This window comes from Stegodyphus dumicola, chromosome 9 (assembly GCF_044657685.1).
Source record: "Stegodyphus dumicola isolate Sdum_Otavi_A_Nest chromosome 9, ASM4465768v1".
Taxonomy (NCBI): domain Eukaryota; kingdom Metazoa; phylum Arthropoda; class Arachnida; order Araneae; family Eresidae; genus Stegodyphus; species Stegodyphus dumicola.
The window spans coordinates 150562777-150583398 of NC_140776.1; the positions used below are offsets into that span (position 1 = coordinate 150562777).

The following is a 20622-nucleotide window of genomic DNA, read 5'->3' on the forward strand; positions in this document are numbered from 1 at the left end:
GTATGTATTAGGATTTATTGATTGATCTGCTAAGAACTATGCACCAGAATAAGATACCAACAAAGCATTAAAAATAACTCAGTGTGAGAAAATTTAGGCATGCCAACTTAGATATGGATTTAGGCCGTGATTTAGGTTGAATCGGAGGGAAAATAGTTAGCTTCAGAATTTTGACTTCAGTCTTATAAATTCAATTTCATAAGGAACAGTTTCTTACAAACAATTTCTTACTAAACCTTAAAAATTTTTAAATTCCACGCCTTATTTAAAATAGTCCACTATGTGAAAACGAAATGGCAATGAAAGAGCTGTGTTTATTTATTAATATTGAAATGTGGGGCGCCGACGATTTGAGTTTAAAGCATTGCATTTAGATACGTATTAGTTTTAAATTTTATTTACGTGGGCCATATTATTTATTGTCAGATCATGAAATGGAAAATTTTCTGGACCTAGAAGACACTTTTTGTTGAACTGCAACATACAAAGCATATAGAGAACTTAGGCAAGAATTTTTACTTTTGGCAATTTACATTTTGTTTTCTAGATTGTATACATATGCAGTAAATAAAGACTCTATCCTTATAATATAAATATGCTTTTGAACTGATTGCACAGACAAAGGACTTATTTTATCGCCATAGATATTATTTTCTCGTTTGTTGCATTTTTTTAAAGTACTTTATTTTCAGTTTATTTTTACAATATTTTTATTTTGTCTTATACAGCTATAATAGTGTCATTTTATCTTATGTTATATGTAATACTATTGCTTTATTTGTTATATTATTTCTTTTTTTTAACGATTATTTAGATCATCTAACTATTTAGAACTTTCACAAAAAGTATATTAAAAGAAGATTAAGAAAACTAATAAAGGTGTTATAAAAAGATGCATGTTTCAGCTTCCAAAAGTATGCTTTAAAATTAATTTCAGTCGATATTTAATTAATTAAGAATAAACAATTGATGTTTTATAGAAAGTTGTAAATTTTTCATCATTCATTTCATGTGGCCATATATTTCTAGTCAAAGTACAAGCAAGTTTTTAAAATCTTATTTTCACTCTCAAAATGCATAAGAATGTTAGAGTAACAGGGATATTGGTATGGTATAAAGAATGACACTTTAACATAGATATTGATAGGGGTAATGAACTGCAGTATAGGAAAAACATATCAGCACATAGACATAAAATTAAAAGCATATCAGATCTATTATCAAAAACGGCTTCACTATCTGGAAGATTGTAGAACAAAACGCTTATAGGTTTTTACAAAAAAAAAAAAAAAAAATGCTCTTGGAAAATTCTTTTCTTAAAAGTATTAAGAATGGATTAACCCTCCGAGCGTTATGGGTTTAGCTCTGAAATTCCAAAGTGTCTCAATATGTCATGAATAAGTGATATTTTCCTGATTTTAATTAAAAAAATGACTCTCTCATTTTGTACCTTGATTCCTTTTCTTCCAATGTACATCCAAACATCAGATACATTAAAATGTAGCAGAAATTTTCATGTATAATGGGTACTATTCCGTTTTGAGGACCGTAAAAAAATTGCAGCGATAATGTATGCGCAAAAGTGCCAAATCTAGGGTACGAGCTGATTTCAGATTGCGTAAATTTATATAGTTCTATATTTCTTAAGACGCCGTTGAAATACTAGTTTAATTTTTAAATCCTTTTTTGATATCCTATGGATTTAACAATTTGGGAATAGCACATGACAAAAAGTCGGCAGTAGAATTTTAGGAAAATAGCAGAAACACACTCTGCTTGACGCGTTTTTAAGAATTGCACATACTCTGTATCCATGTGCACATCGACCTATTTTCACCTAAAAAAATCCTGGAATTGCACAAAAATGGCACGGCGCACACCTTTGACTTTATCTATGTACACATCGACCTATTTTCACTTAAAAAGTAAAAGAAAATTGACAAAAATCCAATTGTTTTTACACTTGCTAAAAGCGGCGAACAAATAAGTGGGCGATTCTGCATTTTACCGAGAATATTTTCAAAGAAAAGGCATCATTCATTATAGAAAATTACATTTGAACAACCAAAGAGATGAAATTATGCTTTAGCGATGCAGGCATCTATTCAGTTATGTTTAGCAATTTTTATAAATTATAATAATGATCTGAAATAGTTATTTATTCCTATGCTTCCATTCAGTCATGTTTAGCCTTTTGTATAAATTATAATAATAAAAAGGTATTATATGAAATTAACCCTTCATCTAAATTAAAACATCAATCTTAAATAGTTATGTACTATTATACTTCCTTTCTTGCATTAGGGTTGCCGCAATTTTTTTTCGCAGCACTGGCATCAACAATAGTTTGGCGATTTTTTACGGCCCTCAAAACCGAATAGTTTGCCATTATGTTTGCCAGAAAATGGCAAGGGAAGGCTGGGTTGCCACATTTGGTGAAGAATCGTCCATTTGGTGTCAAAATTGACTATATACCGTGGACGGATGGAGAACCTTCCCAAACGAATTCTTACTGGTTTAGCCCAGAATGTTCTCGAGCTCAAGCCAAAAGCTATATAAACCCTGCTGGTACGAGGAGAGTTAGTCCGTGCAGGTGCTTCAAGTTGATAGTGAGTGAGTGCCGAGTTGGCCGTCAAGTGCACCGAAAGAGTCTGTTAGTGTATCATGGTTTGTGCATCGTCAAAGAGTGTGTTGAGCACTGGGAATGACTGAACTGAGGAGTTGGGAGCTGTACACTAGTGCATTGTGAGCTGTAGCAGGGAGAGTCTTGAGAGTACGTGGAGTTCCGAGAACGATCAAGCAGTGTTGGGAGCTGTACTCTGGTGCTTTGCCGTGAAGCTGTGTTCACTGTGGTAGCCTGATGGTTGTGTTGCTGATTATTCCAGCATGTTTATAGTATATCTTCGACAACTGTAAAACATGATTTTGGAGCTGTCCTGAAAATACTTTCCAATAAAGTGTGCTTCGATATAACATCGAGTGTCGTCATTATTCACTCCAAATCTACAAACGTGAAGGAAGAAAATAACATATCAATATATAATGTCAATAAACTACATTTTAAATCAAGTAGTCAAATAACATAAAAAAGAAAATTCTTAGCACTACACAAAGGAAATATCCTCTTACCTTATTTAGAAATTTCCCTGTCTTCAGTTAAACAAAATTCCTTAACAGCATCCAAAAACTTCATAAAATTATCTGAACTAGAATCCGTATACTGGCATCGCCACATAAATTCACAAAGGTAAGTCAAAAATATCCTTCGTAATGCCAGTATCCTCCAACCATTCGACCATACGCATTTCCTTCCAACAAACAGGAAACTTTTAATGGCTACTAAGTACACCTTCATTTACACACCAATCAATTAATGCTGTTTTCCCCTTTCATTCTAAATCATACAGAAACTTCAAATTAATCTTACCACATTCAGCCATTTTACTGTCTAAGCCAAAAAACAGCAATGTACTTCATAACCAACACACACCACAAGCCCTTACAAATCTTTTCCCTTCATTCAAATTCATTACAATCACGCAACCAATTACGTCATAATGGGGTTTGGATAACATTCAACTACTCATGTTGCTATAAATGAAACAACAACTTGACGATAAATGAAACATCAACTTCACGATAAGGCAAGGGGAACCCTTAAATCTACTTTAACCTCAGTTTTTTTAAGAAAAATACAAAGACATATCCACTTGTAAAAATTACAAGGTCAAATAAAGCAAAAGAAATTAGACACTTTTAAATATATATATATAATTGAAATATATAATGAGATAGTAAATAGGAGATAATATCATTCATTTTGATTGCACTATTGTAATAATATATGTGTGTTTAATTAATCTTGTTTATATACAGTCCTCAGATGTTGCTATGTCTGGTTAGTTGACGTGTTTGTTTGACTTCTCTTTCACAGGCACCAAAAAGCATGCCACGTGCGTAATGGAAAAGTATCATATATATATTTTAAAATAACATTTTAGTGGTGCCATATAAGAAATAAATAACTAAAAGCAATAAATCGCATGCTACATCATTACCAAATATTTCTCTAAAATCTGCCTTAATTACATCTTCAGATGCAAAAATTTTCTATAATATTTAATTTCAGATAGCTACTTACTTCAAAATATGTTTCTGTGAATCCAGACTTTTCTTCTATTAAATGTAAAAAGTGAAAATTAGTTAGTTAAAGCTTGAGCTATTTTTATTCATTTTCATATTTAAAAATAGCATTTTAGTGGTGTCATCTAAGAAATATTTGATTAAAAGCAGTAGAGCGCATGCTACATCATTACCCATTTTCTTCCTCAAAATTTCCGGTAATTTGAAATTTGTTTGTGTATACAAGTATATTACATATTGTGCTATAAAATATATAGTTAGTTTTAATCTGTCCTCTTCTCTCCTCACTTTTTTATAGACTATTTGTGTGAAGCAAAACAGTTTCTATAAAAACTGGAACCATGAGTGGTATGTGAATAAATACTCTTACATATTTAATTATTTTTTTTAAATTTTGTTTAAATATAATTCTTTTAAGTTTTGTATCTTTGTCTGAATTTTTTTTTAAGTGTGGAAAATAATGAAATTTTTTTCATTATTTTGATACATCTTACTCATGATTCATGAACTGCTATTCATTTTCTTGTTTTAACATTGGTGTGAAAGTAATTAAATTTAATTCTTAAACAAATAATTTATTAAAAGAACAATGGTTGAACAACAAAATATTTAAAATATAATGCATTTTGGATATGCTTTTCATCTCATAACAGCAAACCATCATTAAGAGTTGACTCTAAACTCTCAAGAAAGATTTTCTTTTAGCATTTAAATTCTTGGATGCAAGTATGCCTTTAAAAAAAAAAATTATATTTATTTAACATTCTTATCTCGGATCCAATTGCCATTCACCATACAATTTGTTTCTTGTATCTCAGCTGTTAACAGTGAATTTCATGCAATTAAGTTTATGTAAGCACACATAATGTAAGAATTAACCTTTCTTGTGTAGCCAGGAGAAGTTATAAATATGTATGTTTCTAGTCATTATTAGATCTGTAGAATAACTGCAGATTTTGATTTTTAAGTCAATTTAAAAAGTAATTGCATCCAAAAAAGGAAAAAAAAAAATTATGTTTCCTGAAAAATTATGTATGATAGTAATATGTAAGAAATATGAAATGCTTTTTATTTATTTATTTATGTTTACCTGTATTAGCATAGTATAATGTTAAAATTCTTATCATAATTAATTGGATTTTTGATGAACTGATTATTTTAAAAGCAATTCCAGAGTCATTTTTAATTTGTTTCTCAAAAATTTGCAATATTCGTATTCTCTAAAGTTTTTATTGTATCTTAAATCAAGCGATAAAATTCATCAGTATATGATAAATATGTTAAATGTACTGATAATTTTTTAATTGATTTTAAATAGTGGTCGTTTTAAGATGCAAAATACGAACAGCACTTTTTACCTCTAATTACTTAATTGTCATAAAAATTATTTTATGAGTAAAAATAAGTAAATAAATTTTTTATCAAATAATGAACCTGCTTAAAAAATTTTCAAATATCACATACATTTATAGATTTTCAAAATTAAAATATGTAGAGAACATTTTTATTACAGTTTGTATTAATATTTTATGTCTCATTAGTTTCTCTTTTTCAGAGTATTTATTAATATTTGTTAAATATATTATTTATCAGAATATACTTTTATATAAATTAATTATGTTTGATACAAATAAATACATTTTCATAAAGGTTCCTTTGATTGGAGATTATATTTGAAGAAGCCTAACTTTTCAGCTGCACCAGTCTCGTGCTTTAATCATGTAAGTTTAAAAAATGATCTGTTTAATTTTTCTTTTTTTTTAACTTTGGCCATTTTTAATACTGCATACATTTTTCATCTTATCTGAGAGGTGATTAAATAGCAAAGACTAGATAATTTCAAGAACAGCCATTATCAGAAATATATCTAATCTTGAAAATTTGGATTTCTTTAAATTGCTGATTTCTTGCAAAACAATTGCCTTCTTGTATTTTAACTTGTGCTCACACACAGCTGATTGCATGCCAATATAAGGCATACCAACTCATACAGTTGAACATTCTCTTTGGCAGTCTTTCGACTACTAAAGAAAAGTTCTGTATTATTTTATCATGAAAGACATTCAGGATATCAGTGCTTGCACACATAATATGTATGATTTGATTTTATACTGCTTTTTAAATAAAAGTCAAACATAATTTGAATTTTCTTCGGAAAAAGTTAAAAATTCAGTCTTCCCCCCTTTTTAAAATTTTTTATTGATATTGCTTTTTTATTGTATTTGCTAAACAGTTGTTCTTCAGACATGCTGCATATATATTTTAACTAAAACATCTTTAAGAAAGTGCATCTTGAAATAAATCCAAGAAATTAAGGCAATACAGGTGTCCGAATCAAATGTACCTAATTTGGATAGGTCACTCTACTTTCTACTAGAGCTACTAGAGAGTTTCAAAGCATAAAAAAACTGTAAAATTAGATACCGATTCTCAAAAAATTTTTCTTAAACATTTAGTACAATTCCACATAAGCTTCCCTGAGAATGTCCAGTTCCAGTCATGTCTGGTGTGGCATTTCTGGAGTCACAGTAGCAAAAGCCGGAGTTATGGAGGCATGAAGGTCTTCAATATCACGGATGTTCCCTAAGTAGACTTTGTCTTTCACATAACCTCAAAAGAAGAAATCGAGAAGAGTCACGTTGTGAGATCGTGGTAGCCAGGCAATTGGGCCACCACATCCTATCCATCGGTTAGGGAAAGTTGTATCTAAAAATGTGGGAACATGCTTGCGTCAATGAGGAGGGTCCCCATCTTGTTGGAAGATAATGGTGGGTTGTAAATGCTGCATTTGAGGTATTGCATAAATTTGTATCATGTTCAGATAAATGTTTGCTGTCACAGACTTCTAAGCAAAGAAAAATGGTCCTATGACTGTATCATGTCACACCAAATATTAATTTTTGGACTGCTCTGTTCCAATTCATGTAGTGAATGGGGATTTTCTGAGCCCCAAATTATGCAGTTGTGCTTGTTAATTTTGTTGCTAACATGAAATGTAGCTTCAGCTGAAAAAAAAGACTCAGTTTAGAAAATCGTGTTCATTTTCGATGAGAGATAACATCTCTGCAGCAAATGCTGCAAGCTGAGGCCCATCATTTGGCTGCCCATCTTCCACATGTAAATCAGAATGTGAATGTCGATCACCTCCAGATATTTTCCATACACTTTCCATTTCAAGACACATTTTGTGCCACTTTTTTATGCTTTTACCCTTTGTCGATTTCTTTTATAAACTGTTCGAAATATTCTTTGCACTTTTACTACGGATTTGTATTCTGCATATCAGAGAACAGTTTGTGCCTTCTCTTGCGGTGATGCCATTTTTCCATTTGTCATCTCAGCAAAAGCGCAGGTTGTCAGACGTGAGAAAAAAATATTGTCGTCAGACTCTAAAATTCAGTTCCTACATGTGGCAATATCGCCTTTGTAGTGCTAAAACTTGGTTTTTAATCGACTGTTCAAAATAACTACCTTTGATTCGGACACCCTGTATATAAATCTAAGTATAAAGTATCAGGTGCATTTTGGCATTAAAACTGAGAAAATACCTCCTAGCATTTTTCTGAAATTTAGGTTTTATTTTTCAAATACCATGCAGGTGAGAGGGTTAAAGAAATTAGCAAATATTTTGCATACAGTTTGACTCTGACAAGCTTGTTTTCAAAATACTCCTTTCAAACTACAGTCAAAATCCGGACTCGTCGGGACTTCAGGAATTCCGGATTATCGATTTTTCCGGATTATAGATAGATCATCAGTATAAATCTGGTAAGATGGCATGCAGAAATTATAAAATAGAAAATATGAAACTATAATTTATGAAATAAAGAGCAAATATGACCTAAAGGATATCAAAATTTACCAAAAAGAAGCTTAATATTTATTCGTTTACTTTATTAAACATTTCTTTCAATGCGCGCTCCAGGATCTTTAAATTTAATCTATTTTGAATATTTTTTAGATACTTTTGATGAAAACGTCAAATTTATAAGCAAAAATAATGTCTAGGGTGAAGTTTGAGTGATGTTGCTATAGGGGTAGCTTAGTCCTGACAGTTTTTTAACATGTGTAAGCCGTATCATTTGAGCTGAGAAAGGGATGAACTTGCAGAAAGATAGCTGTTATATTTTCATCTTCATCATATATAGCATATTTTTCTTGTTAATATTATACTTGATACTAATGAATTTTTGCAAGATTCTAAATTTTTTAGTAACTAAATAGATGAATGTATTTTAATATAAAAGGTTGCTCTCTCAAGTTGTTGGCATAAGATTACTCTTGGCGTTTTTGTTGAAATGAGGAGTCCTGATTGTAAAACTTGCTGTACGGCAGACCCTTGTCGTTACTGGATTGCTTCTGTGATAAATGTTGCTGGTAAGATCCATATATTTCATTTTTAATTATATTTATTTCCGTCACATTTTTGAGAATGAGTGGTTGGTCAGTTATTTTTACATTACCTTTCCTTTACATGTTTGTATATCTTTTCATAATAGATTCATTCAGAAAAGATGTAAAGATATATCTCTATATTAAATAAATGTATTTAATATAGAGTATTTCATGCTGTTATGCAAGTAATTTCTTAGATGTGCTGTTTGTTTTAAAAGTTTGAATAAAAGTAATTCCAGAGAAATTTGTCAAAATAATCTGAAAGGGTTATTTCTGTCATGTAAGGTTTTGCAACTGAATTTATACTTACTGCTCTTCTTTTCTGTTATTCTTTTTTGAATTATACCTGATCTTTTTTAACTTAAAGCATTGCTTGAATGTTCCAAACAAAATTTACTTTTATCTATAGTGACTATCCTCTAAAGATAATTTTGATGCTATTATATATTATGTGTAATGTGTAAGTAATTAAAAAAAAAGGGAGATGAAATTGGAGGGCAATATGTGATTTAAGAATTTTAACTTCAGTATATGATTGTAAGATTGTAAAGCTGAATTCCCACGAAAACAGTGAAATGACATGCACTGCAATAGTGTATGAAAAACTAATTCAGGCATGCCAGTTTCTAGGCAGCTTTAAGTCTCATTGAAATTGATTTTGTTTCAAGTTTTGTAGCTTTTTTAGATGGTTATTCAATCAGCCATAAAGTTATTTTACTTTTTAGATTGCTGTTACTTTTTAAAAGACATGATTATTTATCATTATTTCCAAAATTTGTTACCTTATCATCTCATTTTAATTATTACATGCATCTCCCTCCCTTTTTTATTACCATTTATCTAATAATTTTTCAAATAAATTTTTGAGTATTTTAATAAGTTATAAAATTTTCCAAATTCACTTCATTTGAGTGCTTAAGATTGTAAAAATTAAGCGAAGAGAATATTTGAATCCCTTGAATGCTGTTAACTACTTGTTGGAATATTAATTACAGTCAAAAGTCGTTAATTCGGATACCCATAATCCGGAATGATCTATAATCCAGACCTCAAAGCTACAAACTTTCTGCGCATGCGTCGCGTTGACGCGTAAGACCTTTACAGCTGCGAATATGTGTGTGCGCATGCGCATAATACGTTTGTGCATGCGCATTTAATGTATAACGGACGGTATAAGCTAAGCTAAAATTATCTAATTCAGTTAATGTTGCAGATTGCATTGTTGCTTAATCTTCGAATAGGATCTGGCTTATTATTTTTTGCAGACTGTTAGAGCAATTTTATAAAAGTAAGCTTGAACTTCCAATTATGTCAAATAGAATTTCCGATATATATTTACTAATATGTAAAGGATCTACAAAGCGAAAGTATGTTTCGAAGTCTATTAAACAAAAAGTGGAATTGCTGCAAAAAATGGATAAAGGCATATCCTTTGTTTCTCTAACCATTCCGAAACCTGTTTATCAATTTCATGCTGCTCTGCGGCAGGGGGGGGGGACGCCGCGGTGCGCGATAAATTGGAAGTTGATCTGTCAGCACTATCCATATCTTCAGGGCAGATGTTTTTATTTTATTTGGCTTATAATTCCTTACTAAATGCAGTATTTCATCTCGATGTACTCCGTCTATGATATGATTTAAATCAAATTCCTCGTCATTATAATTTGCTTCCAATAGTGAAGAGGTTATTGAAAATGAAAAAATTTCGATTGACAAATTTGTCGGTATTCTCGACGCAGCAATTATAGGACTTGAACAGCGGAACTTTGTAACTGAAGAAGAAATTATATCTGTTTATAGAATTAAAGAGAAAGTATTATCACATAAAATGAAGCAACTTAAACAACTTACATTGAAAGAAATGTTTAATAAAGTAAACAAATAAATATTAAGCTTTTTTTTTTTGTAAATTTTGATACCCTTTAGATCATAATTGTTCTTTATTTCATAAATTACGGTTTCATATCTTTAATTTTATAATTTCTGCATGCCATCTTACCGGATTTAAACTGATGATCTATAATCTAGAATCGCCGAAGTCCCGACGAGTCCGGATTAACGACTTTTGACTGTATAGAACATGATCATTTTTTTCTCTGGCAATTAAACTGTATGATTTTGAAATTTCATTTATGATTGGGTGAAGTGCAATTTATTATTTAGTCCTGCAATTAGTATAATTAAAGATGTATTGAAGTCAGTTGATAAATTCATATTTTTCTATTTTGCAGTCTGATAAAAAAAAATAACAGTTACTAGTAATTTCTTACATTATACAGCTGTTATTCTGAATATGTCTGACATCTTAACTGGTACATGCATGTGTAAACATTTTATCAATAAATTGTACAAAATATAAGTCTACAAACTAAAATTGTTTTAATGTAAATGCTCTTCTCCTATTTCATGTGAATAACTTAAAATGAAAAATAAATGTTAATACCGTAATAAATACATCCATTAGAAGTATGTCAAATAACTGCAAAATTACATGATTACAAAGCAGGAAATATGCTTTTTCTTTGTATTCTTTGATGAAAAGACAGATTGTTTATCTATCTAGTTCTTTGGTCCCCTAATGTATCTGTCTGTGCATGCTTGTACAAGGTAACCAAAGTTCTTGCTGTTTTTGATATGACATTGGAAGAGTGAACCTCAGCATAAAAATAGTCCTCAAACCTAATGATGAAGTGGTTAGAAAGAGAGTCCGGACATTGACCAAGAGTATAAAAGCATGTTACATTGGTTCTTCAAACATAACTCGTACAGCGACTGATTGAAATGGACGAATCAAAGGTGCTCATTCAGAGTTGTTTGCTGTATGATTTTGAAGTGGTCCCATTAGCAGCAGAATCAAGTCGCCGAATTTGCCAGGTCTTTGGAAATGGTGCCGTTAACGAACGAACCGCTAGGCAATGGTTCCAGAAGTTCAGGTCGGGAAATATCTCTTTGCAATGCACTACACAGCGGTCAGCCACACACGCTGGACGATGGGGCCCTGAGAGCGGCCATAAAGAGTGACAGGTAGCCAAACATGTGATGAGCTTGCTGCACATTTTCAGGTAGTTGATGAAACAATCAGACTCCATTTGTGCCGCATAGGAAAGGCATACAAGCTGAGCAAGTAGATACCCCCACTCACTGTCTGATGCAAACAAGCAACTGCATGTCACTGCCTGTTTGTTAATGCTTACTCGTCACTGTAATAGTTATCCGAATCCTTTACTAAATCTTCCTTTATTTCTACCTTTAATTTACACCATTTAGGGCTATTTAAAAGTTTGTTTAAATATTCAGACGACCATTTTTTCCAAAGATTTTGAGTTCGTTTCTGACTGGAAATGTTTCTTTTCATGTTCAGTCATGGATAGCTTGCAGGTCTAATAATGGTTTTGTGCTTGCAAGACTTCTGTTGGAGCATTTAAAGAGAGATGTTTCACAAGCTAAGTACAGCTGAAAAATATATGTATCCATTGTTTATATTATTTCTTTTCTTAATGCACATATAAATTTATGTATACTCATGTAAACTTTAACTATGTGTCACAAAAGTGTGGTTGTGGGATAAAAGAATTCCAGTAATATGTTTGAATTAAACAGCAAATACCATCAAGTGTATAGATTTTATTTTAAGTAATAAACAAAATAGAAATTTCTTTTTTCTTTAATTTATGACAGCTTTTAGAATGTCCATGTAGTTAGTCTTAATGATGTCTCATGACATGTTTCCAAAACTTTTGATAAATTTTAACCAGTTTTGTTATACGATACTGAAAAATTAGAACTGTAATCATGAAATTTCTAAAAGGGGCAAATATGTTAATTTTTTAAAATTAATGGAACAATATTGTAAATTTGAAAGATGTTCATAAAGTAAGCATAAATGATAGATTGTTATGTATGCAGGATTGTTATGTATTTTTTTTAATGTTATTCAATCGTATTGATAAAAAATTGTTTTATGTCTTTCTCATAAAATCTGTATTCTCTTTACTAAGCCAGCTTCTTATGTATATCTGTTAGCATTATAGAAGGACAAAAAAAGGGAGGGATACTAATATGGCATGTGTAAGAGTTAATGTTTCAAAATTTTAATTAAAAATATTTTTTTTATCACAAGATCCAAATATTAGCATAATTATCTTAAATAAATGTAGTGACTGTATCATAAAATTTTCTCCAGTTAATTATTATGTATAGCTTCTTAATTACTAAAGAGAGAAGCAAAACATGCCAAAGTAAAACATAAAATTTGGAAAAAAGACTTGTTTAAAATATATGTCAAACAGAGGGTTGTTCCTCTGCCTAAGTTTATGTTTTTCATTAATATTATGGCTTGAATTTAAAATGCATGTTACTATATTTTAGAACAAATATTTAATCATTAATTAACTGCTATCACTTTGTTTTTTCTTAACATAAATTAAAATCAGTAATTTTTTTATTTTTTTTAAAGTAATAATAGAATTTCAGTCAAGATTACAAAACCAGTTTATTTTTATTAAAGTTTGACTAACAATTACATATATGTTAGATTCACATTTAAATTTTCGTACTTAATTTGTTTAAATGTGTATTTTAATAGGATACATGGGACTACTGCGATTTGAAGGCTTTGATGACGGAAGTGAAGACAGATGGATCAACTTATGTACAGAACCTCATATTCATCCTATAGGATGGTGTATAGATAATGAGAAACATTTAGTTCCCCCAAAAAGTGAGTTTTCTTTTCTAATGTACTTTTAATTAAAAATGCAATGTAAGTGTATATATTAATGATATAATAATTTTACAGAATGCAGATTGTTAATTTAAGTAATTTTACAGAATGCATTTGTACACTATACATTAAAAAAAGAGGAGACAGTTTTGTATCTCCCATTCTATTTGGCAGATTGATGAAATTTAACTTGCATTTTTCATGTCTTGAAAGCCCGACTTTGACTATATATTAGATAAAAAATAGCATGGTTCTAACATAGGTATTTTGACACAAAATCTGACTTTTTCTAAAATAACGTACCAATTTGTTTTCCCTATTTCAAATCTATGACTCAAATAATGCCCAAATATTAAATTTTGTAAAACTGGGTGAGAAACTTGCTGAGAAATTTAAAATTTTATCTTGGTGCACTTTTTTCACTTTGTACCAAGAATAATTCACTTGGAAAATTCTAAATTTATTGTAACCTATTTTCCTTTCCCCTTTTTTCATTGTGCACAATGGGAAAAAAGATACATCTTTCATACTTTCAGAGAATTTTAACAGTGTAAAGCCCATTTGGCATTTGTTATTACTTACAACAAATATTCCAAATTTCAAAATGTGCCAATGTATAAATTGGTGTATATCACAGGCAATTTTGAATAGCAAACTATAATTTTTTTCTTGTATGCGTAGAAATACATCTATTCTAAGTTGATAGTAAAAATTTTATAGGTTTTAATTCAAAAAATTCATAAAAATTTCTAAATACAAATTTAAAAAATGAATCAGAAAATATTCACAAATTTCATTTGGATTGAATCTAAATTTCAATTCGTTAAAGAAAGAATCAAGTGAGTTTAATAAAAAAAAAGATGTATTAATAAATATATACCAAATTCAATTAACAGTGAGGAGCTAAAATTTTTAGAGCTAATTTTTAAAAAAAAAATGTTTTTGGAATTTTTATAAAACTTAGCAGTTTGTCATAAGTTGAGTCGTAGAATCGAAATTTGGGGGAGAAAATAGGTATGTTATTTCAGAAAAAGTCTGATTTTATGTCAGAATAGCTATGTTAGAACAATGCTATACAGTAAGACCCCGCTTAACGCGGGGGATACGTTCCATCGAAGTAGAGCGTAATGCGAAACAGCGCTAAGCGAGGCTATCTTAACATGTAAATAATGGGGTTAGGGGAAGACGGATAAAAAATGGTTAGGCATTAAATTTAATAATTTTTTTAATAAAAATAAAATCAAACTTTTATTTCTTACAAAAATAAAAACAATATAAACGCATATACTTTTAAAAACAAATAAAATTCTCAGTCAGATCATTCAGTCTATTCTGGGTTTCCAATTTTCTGCCTTTTTGTGAAGAAGGCATTATGATAGATTGGCTTAATGGCATATTGCGTTCAATTTCGTCGTCAATCCATATAGACAGTCGTTTTTCCATTTCCTCTATAATGTTATTTCTAGAACGGGTAATTCTAGTTGCAGTTGCCGATGACAGTATTTTTTCTTTATTCTTAAGAATTGTCCTTATTGTTGAAGTTGCCAAAATCAATGCAGCGCTAATTTGAGATTGACGTTCACCAGAATCTAATCTTCTAATCACTTGCATTTGAGTTTCCAGTGAAATGTTTTTTCTGGTTGCTTTCTTTTCTTGTTTTTTATTATCACCCATGATAAAAACTAAAGATCATAATATTTGTCACTGTATTAATCGTTATAGTATTATACAAATTTAAACTTACAATAATGTCAACAAATGTTTCAAATGATAAAAATGCGTCCACCAAGCAAGAAACACAACTACACTGTTTCGGATATGTTATTTGGAAACCTAGCGCTGCGCACAATTTCGGAGAATCCCCGGGTTGAAATAAAAGAGCGCTAAACCGAAACAGCGTTAAGCAAGGTCTTACTGTATATAAATCTAATATATATTTTAAGTCGTGCTTTCGAGACATGAAAAACACAAGTTAACTTTCATCAATCAATCAGGGAGATACAGAACTGTCCCCTCCCCCTTTTTGGTGCAAAGTGGACATTAATATAATTCCTAAAAACAAGGGAAAACTCTTTATTTCTAATTTCTTAGTTGACATAGGTCAGACTGAACTTTTATATCTTTTAAAGCAAGGTGATGATGCAGTTTTTTAATTTTGAAGTAGTCATTGTCTGTGGGTTATAGTCTTAAAAACATTTTTAGTGTAAAGAGTTTGTGCCACTGAGGCAGAATGACCTTACATCTGAATACATTTTATTGCTGTGGTGATCCCAGAAAATTGCAGCAAAGAAATAACTTTTTAAAAAATTTTCATATTTTTAAATAAAATTAATTATGATATTTGTATATTTTACTTTTTATTTTGTTTTATTTAAGCTCAATGTACAATAAATTATTTTATTAAATGTAATAAAAAAATATTAATTTTTTTATATTTAAAATTCTTTTAGAACATGTATCCTATAACTAATAATGTACTTCAAAACAGATATAAATATGTATGTCTTTTTATGTCACATTAAATTTACTAATATCTGAGAAGTGGCTAAAATTGCCATGAGCGGTAGCGAAATTTCTTTATATTCATAATTTTTATTTCAAAATGTTTCTAGCTTTTGTAAATGTAACCAAATGTAACCTCGGAAAAAAACTTTTAATCATCATCTATCAAAGGAAAAAGAAATAAATCTGAACAAATTTAATAAAAAGTTCTAAAAAAACTAGGATATTGCCATTGTTATATTTTATGAAACTTAAAATTGTACAAATTATTTTCTTTTCAAATAATTTTCATTGTATTTTTTCTAATTAATTTTTAATTGATTTTGAACAGCTTTAATCTTTTGCCCAGATTTATAGCATATTTTATGAAGATTTAATTAATGGTTAATAGGTAAACATCTATATTTACTTTCATGTTTAATATATAAATGCTGTATTGCTGAGTGTATTCACATAAATATTTGGCCATTTAATTGTTGATTTTATTTAATAAATAAAATATTTTCATCAGAGTTAAATTTTAAGGAAATTAAGTAAATAAAATTAGTAAAAAATGTAAAGTGAAAAATTAAGTTAATAAAATTCTTTGCATCAAAATCATTTTATAATTTGATAATCTAAATGTATAAAGTGACTTGAAATCAGATTTATCAGTTTGGGATCCTTTTACATTGTTGAAAATTTACATTGTTGAAAAGAGTGAAAATTTCCTGGTTTTTATATTTCAAGGTTGGGTGCTATATAATTGTAACTAGATTACCTGCATAATAGTTTATACTAACTGCATTGAAGAGGCTATTATTCGGGGACTTTTTAAGTTAATGACAATAATTGTTCAGTTATTTCAAGTGAACAGTAATTATTATTGCATATCAATTCTTGAATAACAAATATTGATCAAGATTTAAGACTCACAAATAATTAAGTATATTATCATGAGATGTTCACAGAAATCTCTTCAGTTAATTACTCCAGTGATCAGGAAAACATTGACAATTTATTGCAAAAAATACAACACACATTAAAATAACTCGAGAATGTAAAGATAAAACAAATTCTCTTTAACACATGAGAAATGCAGCAGATCACAAATATCACTACTTAAATTTAATTATGACTGATATTACTACTTTTAACTATGCATTTTAATTGACTTTAAAATAAATAGTTTTTAAAACTAACTGCAAGTCAAAACTAACGCCTGGCTCTTATAACCATATTTATGATTAAGCCTTGAAGTTCGAAAAAAGTTGCTCTTTCTGCTTTAAAATGGGCTATTCAGAAACTTCCAGAAAATCACAAGGTTCTTGAAAAATCAATCAATGATTGCCAACTTTTACCACAGAATTGTCACCAAGGTGTATCAGGAAAGTTAATGCCTGTAGCTCAGTTTTTAGTTCTTTTTGCAATTTAAATGTTTGAATTCAGAATTACAAGATCTATAATTTTATACAAGAAGTAAATCCTTACCAGTGGCCACAAATTTAATTGTTCAGAAATACTCCTAAAATTATTAGATAAAATGCTGCAATTAAACAAATAAATAAATTAAAATGATATGTAATATTATAACGAAACAATCAAATTGATACAGTCAGACAGAGCAACAGTCAAATAGAAATAGGTACATAGATACAGTCAAATGGAACAAAAACGAAACAATCAAATAGATATGTGCAGCTATTTTAAAAGTCCATTGTAACTATATTTGCATGGTAAAAGATGAAAAAGAATGTATTTGAGCAGTTATATGTGTGGGCAACTTTAAGAATTAGGAAACTTATCTTAATTTACCATCACTGTGGATTTTATCTATAAAAGGCAAGCAGCTGTGAATTTTATCTATACAGCATAACAAGATTGAGTGCTGCTATATAGTCAGCTGATTTGATGAATTAAAATTCTTATTTTAATGCATTTATTGATAAGTCTGCATTCAGTATTTTATGAGTGAATTTCTGTTACATGATTGTATGTTTGAGTGAAAATAATTGTTGTCTTAATAATGCTATAGGGAGTACTTTTGTAATCTCACTGTGTTTTATTCCTATTTCAATACTAAATCTTCGTAATGATTGCTTTGGATTATACTTTATGGTGACTTTGTTTTAAATTAATAAATGATAAAACTAAATTAAATTAATCATTAATCTTTAAGCTTTTTAACACCTTTGGTATAAAAGACAGAGCCCTCTCTTGGATATATGATTTCATGAAAGATCAAAAGATCAGAGTGAGATTCGGGGACTTTTTGCCTAAAACTTTTCAGCTGTATCAGGGTGTCGTGCAGGGCTCAGATTTGAGCCCTCTCCTTCTTTCTTTGCTCATTGTGGGCATTGAAAGTGTCACCTCCAGAAGATGAAGTTAGATTATTCACCAATGATCTTGCCCTCTGAAACTCCAATTCTGATATTGGATAAACTGGAATCTGTGTTTAATTCCATCCTCTCTGAGGTCCTCTGTTTTGTTGAGAATCATAAACGGAATTTTAATGTATCAAAATTAATAACTTGTTTTTTTATACCTAACCAGTGATTATACAATTACCAATCTAAAATCATAATGGAAAGCAAATCATTGGTATATGGAAAACATTCTAAATATCAAAGTTATATTTTGGATCCTGAAATCCTGAATAACAAGCATATAAATTATCTTGTGAATAAATCCAGAAAGAGATTGAATTATTGAACTATATTACAGGAAGAGACTAGGGTACAGATGCCAACACTCTCAGATTAGCTTATATCTTTCTGATCAGACCTGTTTTGGAATATGGTTTCCAAATTTACTTTTGTGCATCACCCACTAACTTAGCAAAACTGGTAAGAATGCAAACACTTGCTGCTCGCATTAACACCGACATGAAACTCTGCTGCCCCATGGTATTATTTGAAAGTGAAATCCAGCCTTTAAAATTGAAAAGAAACAGGTTACTTGCAAAGTATTATAACAAGCTTCATAGTTTTGGCATTCAAAATCGCCCTGCAACTTATCTCAGTAGTTGGACTAACAGACTGAGATTAAAGAGAGACAGTTCTTTCTCTCGAATTCATTTCTTGGACCTGTTGGATATTGAGAGACACTTCTTGAGAGCTAGCTTTAACCCCCTGGAGGGCTTCCGTGGTGTACATTTTCAATCTGAATTAGGGATTCATGCTAACAAAAATGAAGACTTGCCTGAGTATCTATGTCAACTTGCTTTGGAGGTCATTAGCCAAATCCTAGCAGCTGCTATTCAAATAATATACTGATGACAGTAAAGACAATCACAGATATTGTAGCAGCAGAATTTCCATCAACGTCGCTGACTACTCACTTAGATTTAAGATTATGAATCCGGATTTCTGCTGTGTTTTTAGGTCTGAGCTAATAGCTACTGATGCGGCGTTCGATGCTATTAAATCTGTAATCTGTAACCTCAAATATCTGGATCTTATCAGACAGTCATAGTGCTATAAGGCTGGTGACAAAGCAACTATTTCAATATTTATTACTTTTAAACAACTTATCAGCTCTACAGCACAAAATGTACTTTCAATGGATCCCTTCTCACATTGGCCTTTTTGGCAATGAAAATGCATGCCTTTTGGCAAAGAATGGAGCCTCTGATGTGTCTGTTTCAAATCACTCTTTGACCTTCTATGATATCTACTCCAAGATAGAAATCTCAAATCAGCAGCTATGGAAAATCCTTCCAATTCCCCCCTGATAAAGTAGGCAGGATCTGGGTGATGCCCTTGCTGTCAAGGCTGACAGAGTCATTCAGTTCACCATTAGCAGGCTTGCAAGTGGACACATCAGGTATCTCTCATTTGATTGGGGGCAAAAGACCTGAAGTATCAACTGCAACTCTGTGCAGGCATCTTCCATTCACATATTGAACTGTGCAGGTCTTGATAGGATTGACCTTTTTATCAGTTCTCTTCTTGTTCATGATTTTTTTAAGATGATTGGGCTCGTGGACTTGGTCAACCTGTGGCTGGATAATGTGGAATAAGACAACAACAAAATGGTGACTTTGTGGTACTATGAAATTAAGAAATTTAATTTATTTGTATTAAGTCTGCAGGATTCAAAATTAAATTACACAATAATCAATTAGAATTTGGTTTTCCTAGTTTGAAGGCTATCAAACATGATCAATCAGTAGAGTTCATTTATATTTAAATCATTTATATTTAGATGCAACTATTCCACTCCTTTACTTTTAACGAATTCTCATTAGGAATTTATTTTTTTTATAGAGCATAAGAATATGTTTGCAAACAGCTATTTTGATTCAGAATGTGGATAATATTATGCTACTTATGTGTATAAATTTTTAGGTTATTTACTTTTTAATGTGCATGTGTATTTCTGTTTTAAAAAACCTCTCTAAACGTAATTTGCTTATAAAGGCATTGAAGGAAAGTTTGACTGCTGGAAAAAATATTTAGTGAAGAAAATATCTGGAGCTCAAACCATCCCACCTGTGCTTGCTTTCAAGGTAATAATTTAATCATACTATTGCAGTACATTTTTGCTTTAAAAACTCTTCTTTAATACTGCTTTGATCTTAATTACTGATTATTAGCATTTTTAAACTAGAAAACTTAAAATTTCCTAATTTTATTATATTTTTATAGTTTGCTTAATTTTATTTCTTAAATTGGTAAAAATCCTTTTTTCACATGGAAGTATCTTCTCCTTCTTCTTCTTTTTTATATATATATATATTTCTTTCTTTCTTTTTTTTCTTAAGCATTAGAGGTGCTACTGGTCTTGATCCTCACTTTTGTGTCCATATCTTTTTTCAAATAAAAAGATGTTGCCACCAAATATTATCACCGTATATTATTTTTAAAGAATTATGTAAT

General features: G+C 30.2%; 1 protein-coding gene across 2 annotated transcripts in view; it reads left to right on the plus strand.

Moving 5' to 3' along the window:
- Window positions 1-77: 77 nt before the first annotated feature.
- LOC118203030 (MBT domain-containing protein 1-like) overlaps window positions 78-20622 on the plus strand; it is a 100733-nt gene continuing 80188 nt past the window's right edge. Inside the window, exons 1-6 of one of the 2 annotated variants that reach the window (XM_085824227.1) lie at window positions 83-505; window positions 4442-4491; window positions 5794-5864; window positions 8391-8520; window positions 13124-13258; window positions 20164-20252. In XM_085824227.1, the coding sequence (XP_085680353.1) occupies window positions 4485-4491; window positions 5794-5864; window positions 8391-8520; window positions 13124-13258; window positions 20164-20252 (432 nt within the window). In that variant the 5' untranslated portion in view covers window positions 83-505; window positions 4442-4484. Of the gene's footprint in view, window positions 506-4441; window positions 4492-5793; window positions 5865-8390; window positions 8521-13123; window positions 13259-20163; window positions 20253-20622 lie in introns of both variants that reach the window. The other variant, XM_085824228.1, reaches the window with a different exon arrangement.